We start from the raw sequence: 18,636 nt of genomic DNA, 5'->3' as shown, positions 1-18,636 counted from the left end.
ATCATGAATTAATAAAATTGGCATACTCGTTGTTGTTGTTTTTTTTAACTAAAACTTTACAAATTGGACTCTGATCCTTTACAGTATCATCTGCTCCCAAAACTCTTGCCCTTTAGTCATACCCAACTACTCACATTCTGTTCCTCAAACCCCTCCATTCACTTTTACCTTCAAATCTTTACCTGCCGTATTTATTCCTGTCTTCTCCCCACCCTCCTCCATCTGACTAAATTCCATTCATCCCTAAAGGCCCACTCAAGGGTCACCTCCTTTGTCAAATCTCCCAATGAACCGCAAGTGGAAATACTCATCCCTCCTCTTGCTTCCACAGCCCTTTATATATACCTCTGTTCTAGCACTACAGGATCATAATTATTTGTCTGCATAGGTCTTTCCTTTGCTAGATGTGAATAACCAAGGGCAGGAACCAGATCTCATTCATTATTCTGGCATCCCCAGTGCCTAACGGTGTTACTTGTAACAGATATTTAATAATTGTTTGTTGGAGAACTGAAAGAACATATCCTGGCTCTGCTGGTTGCTACCCACTCTGAAATGTTAGGATAGAAAGTTAATAGCTAATACCTCCTGTTTGCTGGACAGCCAGGCTCTGAAAGAGCCTTTGGGATATTTAGGAAATGAGACAGAGTGTTTATGTCCATGCTGAATCATCTAATCCTGCCAAAACCATGCTCACTACCAACACACAGGGAAATGGTTGCCAGGCACAATTATGGAAAATCCATGCCTGACAACCATTCCTAATACAGCTGCAACACATACTGTTCTACTCCCTTCACAATGCAAATGCATCACTTCCCTTCTAGCCTCTGCCCCTTTCAGGGACAGTTTATGCAGCTGAAAACTTTAGCTCTCCTTCTGAATACAAAAATCCTGTTTCATTTGTAGAATGAGGTGACTACAAATTAACAGCAGCAGAGAGAGAGAGAGATCCAAGTAATCTGGTGGCTAACCAATGAGAGTCAAGCACCCCAACATCATCAATATCTATTTCCCCAAGTCTCTCCAAAACTAATTCCTGTCTTTGTTCTCACAAACTACACCCCTGCTCACTCTATTGATTCCAGCTTAGGCAAAGAGTTCTCCTATAAAGGCAGCAAGGGGATTTCTAAGTCTGGAAAATGCAAGAATTCCATACAGCAAAGTAACAAAGGCCTGGATCCTAATCCACCCTGACTTCCCAGTGAGAATGGTGCGGGGCGGGGGGGGGGGGGGGGGGGGGGGGGGGGGGAGTGGTGTGTAATGAGAAATTCTTCTGCACCTATCATAGAGCAGCCTGCACAATTCAAACAGCTCAAGTTAATTTATTTTGGCCAATCATTTTCAACTCATTCCTCCCAAGAAAGAGATCTGTGCCTGAAAAGGATCAAATTCCTATACACCTGATCACAGTCTTTCAGAGGAAACCGAACTAAGTGAGCCAGCGAAAAGGACTGAGCACAAGAGGCCTCTCCTGGAACCAGCCCTACTTCCCCCTTCTTTCCTCCTTTCATTTTTTAGGAATTCAACTTCCTTTCAGCTGGAGGCCACCAGCAACATGATGCAGTGAGATGCTGAGATTTCTTCACCTATTTGTGTTACAATTCTGCTAGTTGTTAAAGCTGTCACAGCCCAAGACAGGCGCAGAGTGTCCTCCCTCTGAAGAGTGCAGTGTTGCTCAAAAGCCTGCAAGGAAACTTAAGGGAACCCACCATTCACTTAGCAGCATTTTTTTCAATGAAGTTCAGCAGCACAATCTAACCTCTTTGTGCTCTGAAATGAACCTACATTTCTTAAAAGAAAGACCACAGTGGGTTGACAGAACACTTGCTGCAGGCAGGGAAACCTGGACAGTTCACAGGAGCTGATGCAGAAGGGAACGAGCAGATCTCCTCAGCAGGTCCCTTTTAGTATTTCATTTCTCTCTCTCCTGCTGCATTCCCGAGGAGAACTCTAATGCCACAAGGGAAAAAAAAAAAAAAAGAGGGAACGTTTTACAGCTTCTGCATTAGTTTCCCCTCACTGGGTAGGTGTCGTAAACAAGTATGCTGGACTCAGGCATAAGGGCTGAAGTTTCCTCTCCTTCCCATGAAAAGAAACTAGAGGCCCAGTCACAAGAGCGCCGCTGAATAAAACAGGAGAAAGTGCTGCCTCTGGAGTTTCTGGGGGAAATCTCCCTGCCTGGAAAGCTCAACTGCCACACAAAGCAAAGCCCAGGCCTGGATGTTCAAGATCAGAGCAGGGGCTCCCGGGGCCGCGAACCCCAGCCTCGAGCGCGAAGGGCACCTCGGGCAGCCGGGGACACGTTGGGGAGCCGCGGTCCGCAGACCCTCCGCCTGTCAAAACTTTCTCGCGGACACCCAGGCCTTGCAGGAGGCACTGGAGTGCGGGACTGCTCAGCCAGAGCGCCTCTGGGCTGCAACCCGAGTCGACCGCAAGCCTTTCGGTGGGAGGGAGAGGAGCTGCAGACCCCCGCTTCCACCGGCTCGAAGCCCCCGGGGCTGGGCGGGGAGGAGGCCTCACCCCCAAAAGTGCACACTCACCGACCCCGGCCGCCACGCGACGGAACGGAGACTGAGGGAGACAAAGGGGGGCGAGGGCCCCCGGGCGGGCTCGCCGCCGCCCGAGCCTCGGCGAGGGGAGCCGGACACCCGGAGCGGACAGGGAGCCTCCTTGCGCCCGACTCCGACTCCGACTCCGACTCCGACTCCTCCTCCTCCTCCTCCTCCTCCTCCCCGGCAACTCCCCACGGCGCCGGGGCTCCGGAGGCAGCGCCCGGGCTCGCCTCCTTCCAGATAATAGGGCGGCTAATGTAACCAGTGCTGGGGAAAGCGCCGTCTCCCGCAGGCTTATCTCAACTCCGCAAATAAGCCGGCCCGAGAAAGAGCAGGTCCCGGGCCAGCCCCGACGCCGGGGTGGGCGCCACCCCGCTGGGCCGCCCGGCCCGCGGGGTCCCCAGCGAGCCCCCGGCCCCCGCCGCGCCGCCCGTCGCACCTTTGTAGCGCTCCAGCACATCCTCGTACGCCTGCACGAACTCCTTCTCCTGGCTGCGGTTGGCCGGCTGCTGACCCGGCACGTAGCCGGCCATGGCCGCCCGCGCCGCGCTCTCCCCGGGCCCCGGCGGGCGCCGGCTCCAGGCCCGCGCGCTGAGGCGGCGGCGGCCCCAGCCTCGGCCCTTTGTGCGGCTCGGGGGCGGCGGCGGCGGCGGCGGCGCCCCGGCTGTCCGCTTTCCGCTGTCCGCTCCTCACCCGCCTCGCCCGGCCTGGCAGTCGCGCTCCGCTCCTCTGCCCGCCCGCACCCGGCCGCTCGCGCTCCGCCGCTCCCGGCTCGCGTTTCCGCCTCCCCACCCCTCGCTCCGCTCCTCCCTAAGCCCGCCCCGGCGCGGCGGCGGCGGCGGCGGCGGCGGCGGCGGCGGCGACGGCGACGGCGACTCCTCCTGTCAGGAGCGCCAGGCCCGGCGCGTTCCCGCCCCTCTCCCGCCGCCTCGGCCGCCCCGCGCGGCCCGGCCCCCCGTGTGCCCACGCGAGGCCCGGCTGGCTGCGGACCACCGCCCGCCGGGCCGGGGGCGCGGGCTGAGGGAGGCGGGGGCCGCGGGGTCCAAGGCCCCACGCGCGTGCGAATGAAGGGCTGGGCGGGCCGCAGCGGCGGGGAGACCACCGGGCCGACGCCACAGGGCGGGCGGGCACCCGGCTCCGCGCTGACCTGCACCCGCCGCTGGGACAAAGGAGGGAGCCCCCTGGCTGGCCGAAACCGAGCCGGGCCTGTGGAGCTGCTAGAGAAGGGCCTAGAGGAACTGAGAGGAAGGGAGAGAGCGAAAGACCTAGGTAGACCCAGGGCTAGACACGGTCAGAATGAGGACAGAGGCCGGATCCGGACAGGGCCGCAGTGTGAGGCCGAAGGCCACACCGAGGCCACACGGAATCCCAGAAACAAAGGGTTTTCTAGAAGGGGAAGAAACTGAACTTGAAATGAGAGGGCACGCCAAGCACCATGAAGTAAAACCAGGCCAAGGATGAGGAGCCCGAAGCTGAGCAATGACAACGGGGGGCGGGGGGGGGGGGGGTTGGAATGAAAACGGGATTCTGACCGCACGGTGGGGTGAGTGAGAGAGACAGTAGGACATAAATCTACAGGGGGAAAGACCCAACAGGATTATGGCGCTGTGACAGCCATCAGAACAGAGAGACTTAGATCAGAAGGGAGAAATGTGGGGACCTGTTATGGAACAAAGAAAGGGATCCTGGAGCCTCCTGGTCAGTGATGAAAAAAAGAAGCCCAGTATTCTCTGTCAGGGGAAAGGAAAGTGGAGGAAGGAAACTGGTAAACACAGGTAGGGATTTATTGGGAACCATTTTGAGAAAGGGAGTTCCCAATATCATCTGATCCTCCATTCACCCGTGTATCCTTCAGTCCCAATAATCCCAGACCGCACTGGGGGCCCAGAGTTGTGAATGAGCAGCTCGGGTAAATGCAGGTGATCTTTTTGCCCCCATCTCCCCTCATCCAGCCATTATCCTCCAGGGCCTCATCAAGTCTGTTAACTTGATTTTTCAGGGGGTGGGGAGATGGTTGTGGGTAAAAAGTTAAGCTGGCTGATCTCACAATAGCAGCATATTAGCAAGTAAGAAAAAGAATTCGTGAGACATAGAGCAGGCAAAATTGGGACTTCGGTTTCCATTTCAGTTCCTATTCTCAAGGTTTTTAAAGAGGAGCTTCTTTCCCCCTGGGGCAAGGCCTGCCTCTTTATAGACTATGAGTATTGCCAAGTACTTGGTCGATGCTCAGCACATTAATAATAAGAGATGATGCTTTTCACTAATAGGTGCGCACTGGTTGTTTCCACATCATACCATGATCAAAAATCGGGTGAGCAAGTCATTCATCATATCCTTCTCCGACCATGAAGTTCTGCGGGCCTGCCCAAGTTCTAGGCATGGAAATCATACAGGGAAGGGCCTAAAAGAGGGCAGACAGAGAGGGTCTTTGGACAAAGAATCATTTCCTTCCAGTTTAATCCTCTGTGCTTAAAAAAAGCTAGACCAGGGCGCCTGGGTGGCTCAGTTGGTTAAGCGACTGCCTTCGGCTCAGGTCATGATCCTGGAGTCCCGGGATCGAGTCCCACATCGGGCTCCCTGCTCGGCCGGGAGTCTGCTTCTCCCTCTGACCCTCTTCCCTCTCATGCTCTCTATCTCTCATTCTCTCTCTCTAATAAATAAATAAAATCTTTAAACAAAAAAAAAAAAGCTAGACCACAGTTTAGTGTCAGCTGCTAGTAAGCTCAGTTTAAGAAAAGAAGGAGAATAAACTAGAGGTTTATTATTTTTCAAATAAGAGACTTAGTGGAAAATGCAGGCTGAAGGAGTTGGAGATTGATGGCATAAGCACATTTTTTGTAAACAGCAGAAAATATAGAAATGCTAACACTGGGGACCTTGACTATATCCGTGCTGAGTCATCTGCGTTTCCTATATTATTTTATTCCAGTACAGCTAAGAAGACCCAGACACAAATACACATGCACACACCTCCACCCTCACCCCCAGACATCTGGCTCACTGTCATTACAGTAAATAGAAAAGTCCCGCCATCCCCTCCTGGGACTGCTACGTGTGCCACTTTGTAAGCAGGTTCCTCAAGAATTGTGACCGAGGCTTGCCAAAAGTGAAGAAAGACAGGGGCAAGAAGGGAAAGAGAGTCTGTTCTGGGAATCAGACTTTGTTGAAGGCTTGGGGGACTTAGGGGGGGAGAGGGCAAGAGGTTGAGATTCCTCTTAAGAAACATGGTAATCAAGGAAGAAAGTTCTGGTTTGGGTTGTGGCTGGAGGGCTTCTCAGACTCAAGTAGCTTTCTTGACAAGATTTGCATTTAAATGCTCCCATGAGATTTTGAAGTAATGAATTCTTCTAATGAATGGAAAAGGGGAAGTCCACATGTTTGGCTGATGTTTCTGTTTTAAACAGAGAAAATTTTATAAGGATAGAGGAACAAAGCAGCTGCTGGGGCGGGGGGAGAAGGAAGACTATGAAGGGGAGGTTTCTGGTTTTTTCCAAGCAACAGTCTAAATTTATAGCCAGACCACACAATCAGGACAGCTCTGAGGCTTTCTCCTTTTGGTCTATGATTTTCCTTTGCTCCTGACGGCGAGACTGCTGTTGCATTTCTAAGGAGGCTGCAATGGGGAATCCGAAGGACGCAGGATGTACTCAGAAGGACATCTAGTGGGAAGAAAGGGTAATACAAGTAAATAAAGCCTTATTTTTTTTTTCCTCCGTGTCCTCCCCCACTTAAGGCTCAGCAAGGGCCCCTCTCTCTAAGGTCCAGCCTCTTTCAACTTCTTTCAGCCTCTCAAACATGTGCTCTCTCGTCTCAGGGCCTCCCCACCTGCTCTTTTCCCAGGCTGTTACCGTTCACTGCTCTCCTCTTTTGGCCTGGCTCTTTCCTACTCACACCTCTGCTGAAACTCCTGCAGAGAAGCCTGCCTTGATCCCCCGGATTAGTAGATTCTCCCTCCCCCTCTACTCCCCTTTGGTAATATCCATCACACTTGAACCTATCAGTTCCATGTCTTTCATCCTTACTAAACCATTAGCTCCCTGAGGACTGGGGCTGTTGTCTGCCTTGTTCACCACAGGACCTGCATCTAGCAAATGACCGGGCACCTGCAGGGCACTCATCAAATATTTGTTTAAAATTTTGATTCAGTGGATGAATGAGTGGACCAGATGATCCTAAAATACTCAGCTGCCTGTGGCTTCTGACTAGCTAGAAGACCAGAGTATTTAAGAGAATATGCTTGTCTCTCACAGTATCCCTATCTGTGATGCTTGTCTCTCACAGTATCCCTTATCTGTGCCTGGCATTCAAAGTCTTCCATATTTTTTTTAAGATTTTATTTATTTATTTAATTGACAGAGAGAGAGAGAGAGAGACAGCGTGAGAGGGAACACAAGCAGGGGGAGTGGGAGAGGGAGAAGCAGGCCTCCTGCGGAGCAGGGAGCCCCATGCGGGGCTCGATCGCAGGACCCTGGGGTCATGACCTGAGCCGAAAGCAGTCACTTAAACAACTGAGCCACCCAGGTGCCCCTAAAGTCCTCCATATTTTGACATCTACTTTCCTTTACAAGCTGAACTCCCATGATACCCTCGTGTGCCACGTCTTCCCCATAATCAAACTCTGAGCCTTTGCCTGGAATGTCCTCTACTCCCCAACTTCACCTAATGAAATACTACCCATCTTGAGAGCTCACCCCAAAAGACATGAAGTTATTTTTAATCAACCCAGGTAGAAGAGACTCTTCTCAAAATCCCAGCCACATTTTCTTTCTCTCATTCCCGGGGCTCCAGCCACATGTATTGTGGGTGTTTGCATCACTGCCTCCTTAACGTCCTGGTTCAGAAGTTCTTTGAGGCAGACACATCTCTTTCATCTTCCCTCATCTTAGGACCTAACACAATGCTTTGCATCTCGTAGAGGTTCACGAAATATTTGCTGAAGTCATAGATGTCTCAACTGAAGACATGTGGGGGTGGAGGATGTGGGCTGGATCTGTGATTCAAGACATTTGAGAATCCAATTTAGTGTCCACTCAGTGGCCAAGGGCTTCAGGTGCAGAGAAGAAAGAAGAAAGTGAAAAATTCTCCTTCTGCTAGTGCTCCTCCTCCAACCTCTAGAAGGTTTACTCCCAGCACTTCTTCAGCTTGGCTCCTACTGCTGCATTATTTTACATGTGTTAATGAATGCTTTATAAATAAATTCTTTGCTAGTAGTGTGTGCGTGCGTGTGCGTGCGAGCGTGCGCATGCGCTCTGTTCCTCCTTGCAGGGGTAAAGCTGTCTCCTGTGCGTTTTACATTCCCCGGTAGTCGCTGGAACCAGACACTGAAGGGGCTGCCCCAAGCCCTATCCTTCAGCTAGATCTTGGAAGAATATCATCCAGTTCTAGTCTCAGGACACCTGCCTCCAGGCCCAGCCCCATCAGCCTTTCCATCTTCAGCCAAAACTCCCTTTCCTCCCAGGCCCTGGAAACACTTAACTAAGCTTTGCCTCCAGTTCCCCAGTCCACTATGGGGTAGGAAACCTTTGCCCACCATCATGCTGCCCTCTTCTGTTCCGAAAGTGCAACGTCGCTAATTTAAGAGGTCTGGATGGTGCCAGCCACCCAGGAAGACAAGATCCCTGCCACAGGCAGCCCGTCACCATAGCAACCCTCAAAATGGTTACTCAGCCATCTGGGTTACCATAGCAACTGGCCAAGTCTCTCCACCTCAGCCTCTCCCTAGGCCTTCTCCCCTGGCTTGTCAGAGCCAATGCCAAAGAATCTCCAATCCTTACTGGGGGAAATGAGCAGAAGCTGGACCCCTGATAGGCAGCTGTCCCGAAGGGGCGTGGAATGCCTCACCCGCCGGGGGCTTCCTGAGGCACAGTGGAGATAATGGGAGTTAAGGCACTCTGTGAACCTTGAAGTGCTGCACAGATGTTAGCTATTATTAAACTACCCTTCCCTGTAATGGGGGAGGCAGTGGGTTGCCCTAGGCAGAGCTAGTGCCATTCCCTGGCGTGGTCCTTTACTGGCTGGGAGACCTTGAACAAGTTACGGGACTCTCTGGGTTTCTGTTCCATCTATGGTGGCATATCTGCCTCCTAAAGTTGTTTTAAGGATGAGGTCAAATAAAGCCTGTAAGCTGCTAAGCACAAGCCTGGCACTGGGAACATATCAACAGGAGCTAGGAAAGCTATTGGCCCCTCTGCGGTCTCCCAGACTTTCTGTGACTATAACCAGTTTGTTTTTTTTCTCTCTCTCTTGAAGGAAACAGGCTAATGCAAGCCCCACTCCATCAACCACACCCAATCTCCCTTCCTATTCATCCTGTGTAGGGCCTCTTTGGTTCCTACCAAACAAGGCTGTAGGCACTCTGCACTCTTTGGGGGAATTGGGACGTTCCCCAAATTAGGAGCTGTAGCTAACCCCTCCACTTGAAATAACCTCGCCTGGGGCACCTGGGTGGCATCAGTTAAGCGTCTGCCTCTGGCTCAGGTCATGGTCCCGGAGTCTGGGATCCAGCCCCGCACTGGGCTCCTGGCTCAGCGGAGAGACTGCTTCTCCCTCTGCCTCTCACTCCACTCGTGCTTGCACGCTCTCTCTCTCTCAAAAATATAATCTTAAAAAAAAAAAAAAAAGGAAATAACATCTCCTCATCCAATACTACCTCAGGACAGAAAGCTCTGAAGGGGCAGTGACAGGCAGCCTGGAAGCTGAGCACAGATCCCAAAAGGCTGCTCATGTGGAACAGCTCACCAGCATCAGGGCAGGCCTGGGGCGCAGGCCCCTCTCACAAGACCAGAATTCCTTCCCTCTCTGATTTTAAAGACTTCAATCCTATTGCATCTCAAGTTCAGTCTCTTAAGACTGAATCCTCGAAATCCATTTTCAGGGGACTTCCTTAATCACACTGGCAGGGTCCTGATTCAAACCCAGAGTCCATAGGTTTGAAGTGGTTTAGGCAAAACAGACAGACACCATCCTCAGAAATCAAATTTCCAGACACAGAGCCAGGAATGCTTGAGCCTAGCTCTGCGTGTTCTGGGAGTAGGGCATGAACCGCAAGCTGGAAAGGGCCAGAGGATCAGATAAGCAACACTGGAAGGGACACATGACGCCCGGGGCCCTGGCATTCAGAAGTCAGAATCCTGCATGATGCCTCTGGGAAATGCGTTGAGTGGGACGGTTCCAGCTCAGATATGACTACTGAGCAGATAAACCAATATATTGACTACGGGGGGGTAAGGAGGTGAGAGTATGTGATTACTGGAACTTCCATCTCTGTAACTGGGGAGGCAGATGGGGTGCGTGAGTGAAATAAGATTGGCCATGAATCGATCATTCTTGAATTTGGGTGATGGGGGTTCACTATACTATTCCCACAACTTTAGTATATGTTTGAAATGTTCTGAAGAACGCGGGGAATTTGGAGTTAGGCCAACCTGAGCCGCAGCAATGAACAACTCCAAAGGGCACACTGCACGTGGGGTGCTCCAGGGGGCGCCATACCCATTCAGCAATGGGGAAGCCCAGCTCCACTAGCAGCTTACCCGCTGACCTCAGACAAGTTCCTTCACCTCCCTTCTGTAAAGCAGGAAGAGCAGCAACTAGTTCCCAGGATTCTGGGAGGACTGAATGATATAGGCACACATCTCGGACTCAGTGCACAGTAGCTTTTACAACTATTATTTACTAGGGGATCCTGGCTGGCATCAGCTCCTAAGTTCCTGGACTGAGTCCAGAGTTCAAATCCCCAAGCCACCCTCTGATTTCTTCAATTCCTAACTCCTACCGGCTGTTCTCTCTTCATTTCCCTTCTTTCCTTTCTACTGAGGCCGAAGAGAGGAGAACAGGAATAGAGAAACAAGCAACAAGGATATGCCCTTTCTCTTCAGGTTGTCCTGGCAAAGTCCTATTTCTTTTCCAAGGCCCAGATCAAATGCTATCACAGCGCTAAGCTAGCAGAGCGGGCAGAAGTAGGAGGAAGGCCTCCCCTCTCGGCACTTCCAGATAACTCCGGCTTACCATGTGGCAGCTCAGGCTGCATGCTAGCTGCCTACACGGGCGGGACCTGGGTTCTGAAGCCCAGTCGGAGCCTAGCACAAAGCAGCTCTAGAAATATGTGGTAAACAAGTAAGTGCATGATCAATGAATAAGCAAAGGAATGAATCGATACATGCACGAATTAGCAAACAAGTTTATGAGCAAATGAACAATATTCATGAGAATGGTTAATGTGTATCTAGCGCTGATTACATAGCAGGCATTGGGCCAAGCACCTCACTCCCACTATCTCATTTAACCCACCCCACAAGACTCCCACCCACGGTGGCACTCTTGCTCCCCCATTTTAACCCTGAGAAAGTGAGGCTCAGTGGTTAGTAATTTCCCAGGCTCACCCAACTGGCGAGTGATGGAACTGGAACTGGGACCGCAGCTGACTCCCAAAGCCATGCCCTTGAGTGAATGAATGGAAGAGTGAGCACGGGAGGGAGGAGACGAGTAAGGAGGGAATGCAGAGGGAAACGCACGCCCAGAAACACACCCCCTGAGGCTCCAGGCAAAACCTTCCCCTAGACACAAAGCAAAAGCCAGGTATCTTCTTGGGGTAGGGGTGAGACACAGCTGAGGACAGAAACGTCCACCCATCATCAGTTTTCAGGTTCCAGGGGCTGCCAGACCGTCTCTGCAGCAGCACCCTAAGTCCAGGCAGAGATTGCAGCCAGGTGCACCAGTTCTGCTCCTGCAGGAGTGTCAAGGCAGAGCCAGGAAGCTGGCCCACTTCTACTGACAGGTGGCAACAGGCAGACCCAGGGCCAAATCACCGCAGGTCCTAGCCGCGGCAACTGGCCGGACTCAGGATAGCACTTTGGTGATGGTGGGTTATTAATACTCCCCCCCCGCCAGATATGTTCACAGACCTCCTCCCAGGGGGAAGGCTGCTGGAACAAAAGAAAGTGCCGCCCTAGATTCCGAGGCTCAGTCTGCTCCTCTGGTGCCATGTCATCTCTAACCCCCGTGGGACTGAGAAATGACAGCCTTCCGCAGCCCCCAGATGAACCACTCCTTCCTCCGCATTCCTAACCTCAGTCCTTAACTGCTCCAGAACAGAAAGGCATGAGTCAGACTGCCATTCCAAACCTGTCTCCGTGTCACCTGGGAAGTCACTAGAAAGGCATGATGGGAAACAAACAGCACAAAGCCAACACCTTGCAATGTGGCAACCACCTTCCTTCACCAGCTGGGGTCCCACAAAGGCCCTGAGCCTCAGCGAAAAGACAGTTGGGCTGTCTTTTCAGCTGCCTGCACAAAATTCTGCCCACGTGGTCACTTTCCATCCCTGCAGCTACTGTGACCCAGATTCACTTTCAAAGGGCTGGGGCTGAGCTGGTGGTGTGTAGCTACAATTCATTCTGCCCCACTTTCATGGGACTCTCCTGCTCCTCTCTCCTGCTACTGAAACCAAGCTCCAGGACAGGATCAGGGACTCCTGAGGGTACTACCAGGAAGAAGTAGAGAAGCTAGCAAGGAAGAAGAGGCTCCTTCTGTGCAAAGGTCAAAGAGCCTGGGGCAAGCAAGACTGGTGGCTCTGGAATAAGGGTTCCCAGTGGAATCGGTGTTTAGGGCTCCCTTTCCCACCCCTGCATTCCTTTCTTCCCAACATGGCATGGCCAGGAAAAAACCATTTCCACCTGCCCTCTGACCAAGCCCTAGTGTGAACAAAAGAAAGGGACGGAATTAAAAGGCCTGAGCCCCTCCCTTGCTCATCTGGGAAACTGCTGCCTTCCTGGAGACTCCACTGTCTCTTCTAGTCGCCCAGAGAACTTACAAGGAATGACACGCTAAGTGCAGGAACAGGCACGTTAACCCGTGTCGTCTAACGTGTTCCAGCTCTCCTCCAATGACCATTCAAAGCAGATGCCATCATTTCCCTTTTACAGCTAAGGACCCTGAGGCTCTAAGAAGTGAAGTCATTCGCCGGAGTTTTCTGACTCCAGGTCCACTTGTCTCCATGAATGAATGAACAAGCAAAAAGGCTCCTTCTCAGAGCTTCCATCCCGGAGGAGAGATGCATGGGCGCAGAGATGCAGGCCCCTTCCTCTGACCAGGTATGTGCTCTCAGGGCTGTCTCCCCAAAGGCAAGCCCTTGAGAGACTCCAGCAGCTGAGCTAAGCTGAGCTCTGAGAGCAGGGCAAACCAGCATCGGAGCTGCATCTCACGGCTCCCACTGGGCTTCTAGATTCTAATAAGCCCATGCTCTCAGAGTGAGATCCTGGGGCAACAGCAGGCAGAGTAAGATGGGGACTCCTGTCTATAGTAACCTCTAGATCTGGTGGTGGAAACAATGAAGTCTAAAAGGTCAACTGAAACAAGGGCTGGGCAGAGATACAATTGCTGTCTGACTGGAGGGATCAGAGAAGGCTTCCTGAGGGAGGCCACACTGGAGCAGATGTTGGAGATGATGATTTCACCAGCATCTGCTGAGGGGCCCCCAAGAACAAATCCGACGGATGCTTTCTACTGGGTTAATTAGGAGGCCAGTCCTTAGCCCTGTGCCCCCCCTCTTTCACAATGCACGCAGGAATGTAATTATTTTTTCCCTGCTATCCTCTCAACCAGACCGAGCTCCGTGAAGAAGGGACCACATCTTCAGCCATCTTTGAATATCAATGCTAAGAACAGGGAGGGTCCTGAAGATGTGAGGTTAAATGGATGAGTACCCGACTGATATAGGTGGATGGTGAATTCCTCCGGCACCCAGCCCAGCCCCAGCCCAAAGGGGATCCCTTCTTCCAGACACTTCACTGCCATCTGCAGGAAATTTGTCATAATAAATATACAAATCCACAACGACAAAAAGTAGGAATGGCGCCCTCTAGAATTGTACAGTGTGCAACCGTGTGACACTCTGTCCTATACCCAGCTTTTCCCGGGGCTGGGGGGTGCTCCCCACAAGCCCCAAGAGATACAACCTTCTTTCCTCTCCTGTGGGGTTGTGCTCCTTGCTAGAGTACCTTCCCCAGTCCCTCCCATTCCTTGTTGCCCCCCACCGATGAGTAAGGATATCCCTAAAGCTGGTCACCAACCACAGAGAGCCAGAGGTCTTCAAAGAGGCAAAGTTTCAGAGAGCTTTGTCTCTGCCTTTTTATAGGCCAGGATCTTGAGACCTCTCCCAGAAGTAATCAGAAGGGTTCTCAGTGAGTCTGGAGACCAGTTCAGCTTTTTATTTTGTCACCTGCAGAAGATTCAGCCTGGCCTGGTTGCCACACGTTGCCTAAGGAAATGGAAATAGCAGTGTACCCAGAGTTGGAGGATCTGTCTCTACCAGAGTATTGACTACAGGCAAGTTGTCAAGTTGTTTAAATCCTCTGGGCCCCAGATCCTAAGACGTGTCCTACCTAACTCACAGTTACTGTGAAATCTCTATGCAAACCCAAACACTGATCAACAGAAACAGGCTTTCTTATTAATGGACTATCGTTCCATTGTAATGTGGCTAGGCTTAAGGAGTTGAGAATAGGGCTGGCCAAGAACAGAGAGGAAAACTGGCGGGAAAGGATGAGTTTGGGAAGAATCGGGTTACTGCATGCATGAAGCCCCCAGAACCTGTTTGGGCTTTGTAGACAGATCAGCAGGTTTCTCAGCCCTGACACGCCTCTCCAGTCCGACATGTATGACCAGCAGCGCCCCCCTTCCCCATCAGGCCTCTCAAGCACAGGACACTGAATGGGTCCAGGGAAGGAGGGAGGTCTCTGCATTTGGTGAGACTGATTCAGACACCCCCACTTGGCTTCACACCCAGACCCACGAGGAGGAGAAAATTGCATGGGCCACAGCTGGCTCCCAGGGCCAGACTGACTTCATTTCCTCCCAGAATGAAAGTTGTAACTTCAGAGAGCCTCAGAGCACCCAGGGTCTTCCAGACATGCCCTTCCTGCACCTCACAGGAAGTAGTCCCTGCAGAAGCCAAGGCTGCCTTTTAAATAACCCTGGTCGAGCCCCCACCACGTTCCAAAATCACAGCAAGATTTCAGCCAGGCCCTGAAGCAGCCGTCCCGCCTCTTCTCTGCTGCTAACGAAACACGCCCAACTGCAGCACATGAGTTATTTTTAACCATGACAGTCTCCACATTTTCAGTCTCCCTGGCCCAGCCCCCTCCTCAAGACTGTCATTTGGCAGCATCAGGAGGTAGAGAAGATCAGCATGGATGCGGAAACACAACACAGCGCCCGCCGTCCCTCGGCTTAGTTGACCCAGGAGCATCTTTAGTGACGTTTCCTGGGGCCGAAGCCCTCTCAAGTCCACTCCACTTCTGTTCTAGACTTAGAAGGTTAAACAGCAGGCAAATCATCCCGTGGGGCCCCCTCAGAGCAGCTTGGAAGGGGAAATCATCACAAAGGGACCTGTAAGTATGTCCACGTGGTGGAGGATGGGGCTAGAGAGCATATGGAGGGAGAAGAAGGCCGCCTTCAGGAAAATGAGAGCTTTGTGGGTCCTGAGAACCCTCGGTTGGGGCCCCTCAAGGCTGGAGACAAGTAAAGCCCTCCTAGCATCTTAGAGGCAGCTGAGAAACTCTACGGACTGGCTGGTGCCACAGGCCCAAAGGTCTTGAGAAGGACTGACGACCTTTCTCCAAGGGCTTCCTATTGCCTACAAAAGGAGTGCAAACTCTCCAGCCTGCCTGCCAGGTCTCCTCTTGGGATGTTCACCTTCTGCTAAAACCCTCTCCTCGGGACTTGAGCCCACACAACCCTCTCCCTACCTAGCATTCCATTACAGCCCACTGCCTGCTCCTGGATCACAATCGGTCACAGTTTCTCCCCTAAACGCTCCTTGCACTCCTTCAGTCATTCGGAGCTTGTTGATCTCCAACGTGCACAAGGCCCGGTGCAAGTAGCTGGGGGCAAACACATAAGCAAGACATGGTCCAGCGTAGCTAACAGTCGTGAGGGAGTGAGGGGTTCCCTGGGAGATAACTGCCATACTGTAGGAGGGGACACAGGGGAGGGAAAAGTATGAATACGAGAGCGGAGGAGGGAGCTCTGGATACTGCTGGGGGTATTGGGGACAGACGAGGGGTCACTTTCCCAGTGCCCTGCAGAGAAGAAAGCTAAAGCATGGAGGTCTGAGCCTGCAAGACACACAGCTCTAGGGGTCAAGGTACAGCTCAATGTGGCAGGGTGCTAGCAGAAGGTGAAGCTCAAGAGGGGGCCTGATTTCAGGGGCCTCTATTCCATAGGCAAGGAAGAGCCACAGAAGGCTTAGAAGCAGCTGAGTAACAAACAGGATCAGGTTCGCATGTTAGAACGAAATACTCTTGTGAGTCACGTAGAGGAGGGGCAAGAGGACCGGGGAACCGTGAGATGCGGGTTGGAAGGTCCAGGTCCGCGGGCACAAAGCGGAGGCGGGCCGGGGGCATTACGTAAGAGACACAAAAGAGGGAGCAGGACAGGCCTTGGTGATGGAATGAAAGCGGGTGATGTCACTGAACTAGCTGCCGGCCCGGCTTTGTCTAGCTTTGCCTCTGCACTCGGGCCCCGTGGCGGACGGCTGACGCTGAGCACAGCCCGCGGAGGCGGCTCCGGATGCCCTCGGAGGAAGCAGCTCTGAGGAAGCAGCAGAGGGAGCACTCCGCGACCTACTCCGCTTTCCTGAGCCAGAAACCGTGCTGAGAGCTTTACATACATTATCTCATCCTCAAGGCAGCTCCGCACGGGAAGCAATCTCAAGCCGAGAAAAGTGAGGCGCAGACAGGACAAGAGACTCGCCTAGAGCCACACAGCCGGCCGGTGACAGGTCCGCCGTCCAGCACCTCCCCTCTCTGGCTGTGGAGCCCGCGCTCCTGACCGCGGCCCTGCGCGCTCCGCTGCTGGCAAAGGAGAAGCGGTCACCTCCCCCAGCAGCAGGCAGCCCAGCCCTCGCCAGGCACGAAGGGGACGTGTGTACCACGTTTTCAGAAAGCAAAGTCAGTGAAACTGCCCTCTTCAAGGACTTACGCCAAGGAAATAACTTGACAGAAGTCAAGTGTTATTATTCATAAAGATGTTCTCTGCAGTACTATTATGGTAAAAAAAAAAAAAAAAGAAAGAAAGAAAAGAAAATGAGTAGGATTTTTAAAATCATGAAATGTTACACATTCTTTATAAATGGTAACTCTAAAGCCTAAGGTGTAATGTGGAGAATCGTTTGGGTATAAGAGTAAGTGAAAAAAAAAGTCAGATCCAGAATGGTACTGCGTGGGGACAAAGACAGAGAAGGCGCAAAAATGCAACCAGGTCTCCGGCTAGCTCACAGGGATGAGGAGCGGCAGATTCTACTCGCTCGGGTCTTCTCTGACGTTATGCCATCATCTTTCCAACAGTAAAAATGCCAAATTTTGGATTCCACCTGGCTTGTCAAAGCGCCCCGAGGAGGGCCGCTGCACGACTCGCCCCCCAGCCCATGAACACCGGCCCGGTCTCGCCTTGCCTCCCGCCACCCCGCTCACTCGGGCCTCTCTTACCAGCGACTCTGACCACGGCCCGCTCCGCAGGGTCCAGCACCGAGTCCTGGCTCTTCCGCTTCTTCTGCTCATGCAGTGGCAGGTTCCAGGGTAAGGTGTCCCCGGGGGGGCATGGGGACAGGCTCCCTGACCTCTCGCTCCTGTAAGACCGCTCGCTCCGGCAGGACCGCTCGCTCCGGCAGGACCGCTCACTGAGCGTTTCTTCGTCTGAGGAAGACATCGCCCAGGCGGCAGGGGCTGCCGCGGGAGGGCCTGGGAGCCCAGGGACTGGTGAGCTGTGGGAGAGAGGAGTGCAGGTGAACAGGCGAAGGGGTCGTATGAGGCACACTGGGGCTTGGGAAGCAAGTCCTAGCTCTGCCACTGACTTGACCTCTTCACCTCTCTGAACCTCAGTTTCTTCATCTGGAAAATGGGATGATGATAATACATGGCAAAATGAATTCACCGGGCTTGAGAGAAATCCCATGAGGTAATATGTGTGCAGATGTTTATCAGTCTGAAAATACTCAGGGAGCCTGGGTGGCTCAGTTAGTTGAACGTCTGACTCTTGGTTTCGGCTCAGGTCATAATCTCAGGGTCATGGGGTTGAGCCCCTAGTCAGGCTCTGCGCTCAGCAGGGAGTCTACTGGAGATTCTCTCTCTCTCCCTCTCCCTCTGCCCCCTCCCCACTCTCTCTCTCTCAAAATAAATAAATAAAAACCTCAAAAATAAATAAATAAATAAATCTGAAAATACTCTGGAAAAGTTAAGCTCCTATTACTAGTAACCGCTATCATTGTTAGTTGGTACGTTTGGAGGTTTCAAGTCCCACAGATCGTAAGACGTGAATTCAAGTTCTACCCTGGGGAAGCCATTTGACCTCTGAGCCTCAGCATCCTCATCTATAAAATGGGATGATGATAGCACCTACACCTCACAGCGTTGTTTGCAAAGCACAAATGAGATCCTGCAGGTAAAGCACTGAACAGTGCACGGTGTCTAATAAGCACTTAATAAACAGCATCTACTGTTACATTCCTGTTCGACCTACCTCCCAGGAATGTTGTAAGGATAAAATGGGGCAGCAGATGGGAAGTATTTTCAAAAAGCTAAAGCACGATCTCACTGGCAGGCATGAAACAAAGCATGGGCTAGAATAGACAGAAATTCTACATTTCTCCCATTCCATCTCTGGCAAGTCCATTGGGAAAAGTACTGAACTTGAAGTAAGACCGACCTGCGTATCAGCTCTGGTCTGGCCACTTTACAACTGGTGTGGTCTGGGGCAAGTCACTTCACCTCTCTGAGACTCAGTTTCGTCATCTGCAAAATGGGGGCAATATTTATTTCACCTTAGAGGATGTTTTAAGAACATAGTGAAATGAAAATATAAAACTGGCTGGCACCACATAGGGCACACAATGGGTGTTAGATAAAATGTTCATTGGCTTATTCCAAGGGCTGTTGTAGGACTAAGTGGCACAGCGTGGGGGTGGGGGAGGTGGTACAGAAAGTCAGTTTTCCTGGTCAGTTTAGCTAGTGGAGAGATCTGAACGGAAACACAACCACTCTGGAGCCAGCTGGGCTCCACCAGCCAGACTGGGCAGCGGTCCCTC

At 52.2% G+C, this 18,636-nt stretch overlaps 1 protein-coding gene across 32 annotated transcripts in view; it reads right to left on the bottom strand.

The window, feature by feature from the left end:
• The window catches only part of MACF1 (microtubule actin crosslinking factor 1), a 340,905-nt gene extending 322,562 nt beyond the window's left edge, over positions 1-18,343 (bottom strand). For 13 of the 32 annotated variants that reach the window (XM_027622156.2, XM_027622814.2, XM_027622414.2 and 10 more), the window contains exon 1: positions 17,042-17,310. In XM_027622156.2, the coding sequence (XP_027477957.1) occupies positions 17,042-17,261 (220 nt within the window). In that variant the 5' untranslated portion in view covers positions 17,262-17,310. Of the gene's footprint in view, positions 1-2,994; positions 3,292-17,041; positions 17,317-18,257 lie in introns of those variants that run through there. The other 19 variants (XM_027622734.2, XM_027621977.2, XM_027621664.2 and 16 more) reach the window with 5 other exon arrangements.
• Positions 18,344-18,636: the final 293 nt, after the last annotated feature.

The sequence above is a fragment of the Zalophus californianus genome, chromosome 4 (assembly GCF_009762305.2).
Source record: "Zalophus californianus isolate mZalCal1 chromosome 4, mZalCal1.pri.v2, whole genome shotgun sequence".
NCBI lineage: Eukaryota > Metazoa > Chordata > Mammalia > Carnivora > Otariidae > Zalophus > Zalophus californianus.
This window is presented reverse-complemented; position numbering and strand designations above follow the sequence as displayed.